Here is a 7,968-nt window from a genome sequence, read left to right as displayed (position 1 = left end):
ATCCATCCATCCATCCATCCATCCATCCATCCATCCATCCATCCATCATCCATCCATCATCTTCTGCTTCAGGGTTGTGGGAGCAGCATCTTCACCAGGGAGGCACAGACATCAACAGCCACCTCTTCAACTCTTCTAGGACCCCATGGTGTTCACAGACCAACTGACTATTTATTAATTAATATCCTGATGCTGCTCAATAATCCAGGTAGAAAAATCTAAAAAGTCAAGACTGGTCCTCTGGACATTCACAAAACAAACAATACAGTTTATAATAAATAAACAATAAATGTTTTTTGTTTGTTTGTTTTGTTTTTTGAATGTCCAGAGGACCAGACTTAACTTTTTTAGATTAATAAGTAATAAATTTATGTTTTTAAATTTAATGAAAGACAAACCTTTGAATTTTAAGGACAAAATTTAATCTAATTGTTTTCAAGTCTGTATCTTATTGTAAAAGCAGTTTCAAAGATTACAGCACAGTGTGATGTTTTGCAATTTTAACATGAACCTTGTGCATATCTGCAAATAATAAAAGTGAAGATATTTTTAATACATCTTTAGTGTAAAAATCTATACTAAAATGAAAAACACATGGGTTTAAAGCAGGGAAGGCAGTAAGGTAGGATTATGAATCAGGTCTAAAGTTACAGCTCATGAGTACTCCATTAAAACATGACATCTCTTCCACAACATCATGAGACAAAACTTTCAGGGTGTTCTTCTTCTAATACGTTTAGTGGTGGCTAGTAAGTAGCTTAAGGGAGCACTACTGCCACCAGGTGGTAAGATGAGTTGGATTCTAGTCCCCGCCTACAGAGCCGGTCCAGAAGTGTAAATGGAAACACAACAGACCCGAGCCGATCTGAACCGACTCGAACTGACCTGATCCGCACTGTGATAGTGGAAAAGGGGCATAATGCTCACTGCTACACACTGAGGACCTTTTCACTGAACAGTTTGTCTTCAGAAACATCAACATGTCTGCTTTCTCTGGACACAAACAAGCCCACTCCTGGCTGAAGGTGTCTCCAGCTGTAGAACATGTTCACTCTGAGGGTGTAGATGATGCTTGTACTTAGATAAAAAAACTTTACTAATTGGCTTTTATGTACAAACCAGATTCCAAAAAAGTTGGGACACTAAACAAATTGTGAATAAAAACTGAATGCAATGATGTGGAGATGGCAAATGTCAATAGTTTATTCATAATAAAACATAGATGACAGATCAAAAGTTTAATCTGAGTAAATGTAACATTTTAAAGGAAAAATGTGTTGATTCAAAATTTCACAGTGTCAACAAATCCCAAAAAAGTTGGGACAAGTAGCAATAAGTGGCTGGAAAAAGGAAATTCAGCTTCATACATACCTTCATACATCTCCTCCTACATGTCTCTGTGTGAGTGCAGCTACAGCGTGCGCTCTCAGGACATTATTACCTGCAGTGTTCCCTCAATGAGGACTGAACTAGGCAAAAGGGCCTTCTCCTACTCCGCTCCCGTTTCCTGGAATATCTTACAAAAAGATTTGAAGCTCTCAACCTTGACCTCTCTAAGTGGCTTTAAGAATCTGTTGGACTCCTTGCAGGGACCAACGCAGACTTGTTCCTGTTTTTAGTTTTCTACATTCACCTTAGAATCTAGCTGTTTTTTTCTGTTTGTTGTTTTTTTTGTTACCTTTTTCTTTTAGCCATCCTATTTGTAAAAAACAAAACAAAAAACCTGCAGTATGACTTTTTATAACGGTTTATTGTTGTTGCTGTTGTCCATTGTTGTCATCTTTCTTTGTTGAAATCAGGTCTGTCTTGTAAATGAGTCCTCGAGGCTCAATGGGATTACCTGTCTAAATAAACGTTGAATGAATGAGCATATAACGAACAGCTGGAAGACCAATTAACACTAATTAGGTCAATTGACAACATGATTGGGTATAACAAGAGCTTCTCAGAGTGTCAGTGTCTCTCAGAAGCCAAGATGGTAAGAGGATCACCAATTCCACCATTGTTGCGCAGAAAAATAGTGCAGCAATACCAGAATGGTGTTACCCAGCATAAAAAAAGCAAAGACTTTTAAGTTATCATTATCAACAGTGCATAACATCATCAAAAGATTCAGAGAATCTGGAACAATCGCTGTGCGTAAGGGTCAAGGCTGTAAAACTCTACTGGATGCTCGTGATCTCCGGGCCCTTAAACGTCACTGCACCTCAAACAGGAATGCTACCGTCAAGGAAATAACAGAAGGGGCTCAGGAATACTTCCAGAAAGCATTGTCAGTGAACACAATCCACCGTGCCATCCGCCGTTGCCAGCTGAAACTCTTCAGTGCAAAGAGGAAGCCATTTCTAACAGGAAGCCATTTCTAAGCAAGCTCCACAAGCTCAGGCGTTTGCACTGGGCCAGGGGTCATTTAAAATGGAGTGTGGCAAAATGGAAGACTGTTCTGTGGTCAGATGAGTCACGATTTGAAGTTCTTTATGGAACACTGGGACGTCATGTCATCCGGACCAGAAAGGACAAGGATAGCCCAAGTTGTTATCAACGCTCCGTTCAGAAGCCTGCATCACTGATGGTATGGGGTTGCATGAGCGCTTGTGGCATGGGCAGCTTGCATGTCTGGAAAGGCACCATTAATGCAGAGAACTATGTTCAGGTTCTAGAACAACATATGCTCCCATCTAGACGTCATCTCTTTCAGGGAAGACCCTGCATTTTTCAACACGATAATGCCAGACCACATTCTGCAGCAATCACAACATCATGGCTACGTAGGAGAAGGATCTGGGTACTGAAATGGCCAGCCTGCAGTCCAGATCTTTCACCTATAGAGAACATTTGGCGCATCATAAAGAGGAAGGTGCGACAAATAAGGCCCAAGACGACTGAACAGTTAGAGGCCTGTATTAGACATGAATGGGAGAGCATTCCCATTTCTAAACTTGAGAAACTGGTCTCCTCTGTCCCCAGACGTCTGTTGAGTGCTGTAAGAAGAAGGGGGGATGCCACACAGTGGTAAAAATGGACTTGTCCCAACTTTTTGGGGATTTGTTGACGCCATTAAATTTGGAAACAACAGATTTTTTCCCTTAAAATGATACATTCTCTCAGTTTAAACTTTTGATCTGTGATTTGTGTTCTATTCTGAATAAAATATTAGATGTTGGCACCTCCACATCATTGCATTCAGTTTTTATTCACAATTTGTTTAGTGTCCCAACTTTTTTGGAATCCGGTTAGTATGTGAATGTTCCTGTAAAGTGCCCTGAGACAACTTTGTTGTGATTTGGCACTATATAAATAAACTGAATTGAAAAACTGAATTGAGTTGAATTGTTGCACACACAGATACCTGGTTGTCAGTTTGATAGCACTGGCATAGTGTCCCTCACATTCCACCAGCAGGTCACTGGATTCACTGAGGTTAGGGTTGATGCAGACTTCTGTACCTCTGTGTCTCTTCCTGAATCTTCTCTGTTGTTCTCTGGGGTTTAGGGCTCTGATCATCTCCCTAATTGACATTAGAACACAAAACATCAACAATACCATACCATACCATTTTATTTATAAAACACTTTAAACAGCGACAGGACCAACCAAAGTGCTGTACAAACAGAAACAAACAGGCAAAGCACACAGCAACACATACCATAATGTAAAATCAAAATATAGAAACAAAATAATAGCAGATGATAACATAATGACTAACACAGTGTGATGCATACAGGATCAACACAAATCATACATTGTTGAAAGCCAAGGAATAGTAGTAGGTTTTTAAGTGGGATTTAAAAACTGTGAAGGAGGGGGCCTGCCTGACAAGCAGAGATTCAACAACATGGTTGTGTTATTATTGCTAAAAAACATTATCTAGGCTGAGTGATAAAGGTTTAACTGGTCAACAACATCCTTTACAGCTTACTTACCTCCACCATGCAGCCTCCACTGTAGAAAAAGGCAGCAAACTTTTAACAACAAAGTTTGTGACTGTCCTGTGCCCCCCAATCTCTCTTTTCTTTTGTCTGTCCTCCTCACATCAGGGTCAGAGGCTCCTGTGAGGAGAAACAGTGAACATCAGGTGAACTGTTTAACCTGCTGACTTGATGGATGAGCACATTTTTACAATCTAAGCGCCATCTGTTACTGTCAATCTTTAGTTAGCATTTGATTTTAGCTAGCTACACAGATAGCCATAAAATAAAGCTACACACTAATATCTTAAAATTAGCATTACATGGATCCAAGTTCAACTCACCGCGATGCACGTATTAAGCTGCAGTAATGTTAACAAACGTAAACTTACCAGCTGAAATCCCAGACACAGCTCCGTCCTCGGTGCAAAGAGAAGTCTGGCCGTGGAAATGTTGAATCGGCTGTTTAGGCTTTAACACTCACAGGCTGACTTTAACGCTGAGAAAGGAGGAGGGGAGGCTGCGGTCCCCCCCTTACGGACAAACACGGAGCAACTTTCCGATCGTAAATTGATGCCGTTCGGCAGCACACGCGCTGCACACGTGAACCCCGTCTGTGGGCGGAACCAGCGCCATAGACACACGGCTATACAGCAGCTCGTTACAGCTCTGGGTGCAAACACGTAGGCTGTCATATGTCTGTGTTTTACCTGCTTGCCTGCTGAAACGGCGTGTCACGTTACAGCCAATCACAGAAACTTGACACCGAAAGAAGAGTCATGTTTCAATCCATACACCGACCGACACAGTTCGGTCGGTACCAAAAAAGAACCTCGGTTCAGTATACAGCCCTAAATCTGTGACTAATGTTCAGTAGCAAACGACTGACTTTCATGCTTTTCAACAATGAAAGAGTCAGGTAAAAATGTAAAGATCGACTTTTATCATTCAACCTTTATTTAAACAGGTTAATCCCATTGAGCCTCGAGGACTCATTTACAAGAGACCTGATTTCAACAAAGAATGATGACAACAGTGGACAACAGTGACAACAACAGACAGTTATAAAAAGGCATACAGAGGTTTTTTTTTTTTTTACAAATGCAAATAAAGATGGCCAAAAAAGTAACAAAAACAGCTAGATTATAAGGCAAATGTAGAAAACTAATAACAGGAACATGTCTGCATTGGTCCTTGCCAGGAGTCCAACAGATTCTTAAAGCCACATAGAGAGGCCAATGTCAAGAGCTTCAGATCTTTTTGCAAGATATTCGAGGAAACAGGAGCGGAGGAGGAAAAAGCCCTTTTGCCTAGTTCAGTCGGACTGCAAAAGCTGGAAAGCCTTAGCAACTGTTTTAGCTCGACAATAAACAACTGTATCATCAGCATAGAAATGTAAGGATGTGCTGACCTACATTACCTATGTAGGTTGTAAAGAGGGTGGGTCCTAAGACTGAGCCTTGTGGTACAGCATTGTTGACTGTTAAATAACTGGATGAAGTACCATTATGTTGAACACATTTTATTTACAATAAAATATATATAGTCAGTGTGTGAGGACCATATCAGAATGGAATGAGCTAATTATTTTGATTCCTTTAAAGAGACCCCAACAACAACAAAAAAACAGCCAAAAAAAGTAACAAAGCTGTCACTGATGTTTTTTCTTCGGAGTATGTGTCACCAGAACTCACCTTGCGTCGAACACAACAGGTATATGGAACCCCACAGGCTAGTGGACCAGTACCATTGCAAAAATGGTACTGATTGACACCCCAGTCTTTATATTCATCCCCTCCACAACAGGAGAACTGAAAAAACAGAACAAGACATTAGAAACCAAGCAATACATCAAAATAGAGGCTCATTAGGTTCCTTCAGTTTTTTTTTTTTCAGATGACCCACAACACAATGAGATTAGTATTTCAGCAGAATAGAGCCAAACTTCAATCTCCAATCTGTCTATTTAAATGGCCCACCTGCCATGACACACCATCACCCCATACCAGGACAAACAGATCACACGCCAAAAAAACAGATCCAAAACAATAGCCACTGTGGTCTGCAAATCAAAGTATGAGCTCACATTTCTGATGGCCCTTAACAGGCTGTTCTTCTGAAGCACACCACAAAGGAAATACAGCTGAGCTTCCAACCTGCTAAGACCTTTTCTTAACAATAAAAAAAAAAGCCTCTAAGAGCTTTTTCATCTCACTGACAGCATGATCTGAGTTGCATGCTGTTTTACCAGACACCAGGCTGGCTGTCCAATGACAGTAAAAAAAGGACAAAAGCAAAGAAAAAATTACAAAAAACAAAACAAAACAGGATTTACTGATCTATCTACCGATGCAGTTGATGAAGCCTTGATAGAATGGTTCTGAATTATAAATACAGGTCTGAAAAGAGGGTGGCACAGTGGATAAGTTGGTAGAACTGTTGCCTCTCAAAGAGAAAGCCTCCGGTTCAAATCCTGGCCAGGGGCTTTTCTGGGTGTAGTTTGCATATTATCCTGATGCATGCTCAATAATCCAGGTAGAAAAATCTAAAAAAAAGTTAAATCTGGTCCTCTGGACATAAAAAAAAAAACCAACAAAAAAAAACAAAGCAAGTCAACAAAAAAAATGTAGAAACGTTTCGTCTCTCATCCAAGAGACTTCCTGAGTCTGAGGAGTTGTATTCAGCTCAGTCTCTTAAATAGCACCTTCTCAGAATGGATCAACCAGTTTTGCTGCTGACAACCAAAACCAGCTGATCACATACTCAAGAAGGACCATCAGCCTAACAATGGATCATTAGCGCCTGACGGCTGTTTACTGTTCACAGAGGGCTGAGTGATACTAGCAATCACAGCATTGTAAGAGGGGGACAGTTGAACCCGGAGGCCTCCACCCCTGTTTAACGATGGACGGTTTCTTTTCACAAAGATGGCCTCCTTTACTCCTCTCTCAAACCATCGTTCCTCTCTGTCCAGGATGTGAACATCTTCATCCTTGAAAGAGTGACCGCTGGCCTGGAGATGAGTGTAGACCGCAGAGTCCTGGCCTGATGATATTGATCTTCTGTGCTGGGCCATCCTTTTGGCCAGTGGCTGTTTTGTTTCCCCGATGTAAGACTGATCACAGCCCTCCTGACACTGAACAGCATACACAACATTGCTCTGTTTGTGCCGGGGGACTGGATCTTTGGGATGAACCAGTCTTTGCCGTAATGTATTTTGGGGTTTAGAGCCTGTTTTGTGTAGGATTTCTCCTTCTGCCTGGCTCCCGAGTTAGTGGGGAAGCTGTCTGCTCTGTGGTACAGAGTCCTGATGACTCCTAACTTGTGCTCCAAAGGGTGATGGGAGTCAAACGGCAAATACTGGTCTGTGTGGGTGGGTTTGCGGTACACCTCAGTTTGCAAATGTCCTCTATCAGAGACTGAGACCTCACAGTCCAAGAAAGCCAACCTGCCATTTTTTACATCTTCTCGTGTGAACTTGATGTATTTATCCACAGAGTTGATGTGGTCAGTAAAATGTTGGACTTCCTGAGATTTGATTTTAACCCAGGTGTCATCAACATACCTGAACCAATGACTTGGTGGTGTCCCTGAAAAGGACGTCAAGGCTCTCTTTTCTACCTCCTCCATGTACAGGTTGGCAACAATAGGAGAAACTGGAGACCCCATAGCACACCCATGTTTCTGCCTATAATATTGCTCCCCATATGTGAAGTAGGTTGACTGCAGGCACAGTTTCAAGAGTTGACACAGTTGTTCTGTGGAAAGCGTGGTCCTGCTGCTCAGAGTGGTGTCTGATTTTAACCTTAAACTGACCACCTCTACTGCATCATCAACAGGAATGCACGTAGAGTGATGTGACATCAAAAGAGACCATTGTTTCATCAGTCTCCATGATGACATCCCTCACCTTGTCCACAAAGTCCATGGTGTTCTGTATGTGGTGTTCTGAGCTGCCAACTAAAGGGATGAGTACAGACGCCAGATATTTGGAAACATTGTAAGTGACAGAGTTAATCATGCTAACAATTGGTCTTAAAGGTACACCTTGTTTGTGGAT

The 7,968-nt window shown here is 41.5% G+C and overlaps 1 protein-coding gene across 1 annotated transcript in view; it reads right to left on the bottom strand.

Moving 5' to 3' along the window:
• Positions 1-7,968, bottom strand: part of zgc:110329 (uncharacterized protein LOC550500 homolog) — a 58,941-nt gene that overhangs the window by 15,007 nt on the left and 35,966 nt on the right. Inside the window, exon 5 of the mRNA XM_037679965.1 lies at positions 5,603-5,719. Within this exon, the coding sequence (XP_037535893.1) occupies positions 5,603-5,719 (117 nt within the window). The remainder of the gene's footprint in view (positions 1-5,602; positions 5,720-7,968) is intronic.

The sequence above is a fragment of the Nematolebias whitei genome, chromosome 8 (genome assembly GCF_014905685.2).
Source record: "Nematolebias whitei isolate Nwh7 chromosome 8, NemWhi1, whole genome shotgun sequence".
Classification (NCBI taxonomy): domain Eukaryota; kingdom Metazoa; phylum Chordata; class Actinopteri; order Cyprinodontiformes; family Rivulidae; genus Nematolebias; species Nematolebias whitei.
This window is presented reverse-complemented; position numbering and strand designations above follow the sequence as displayed.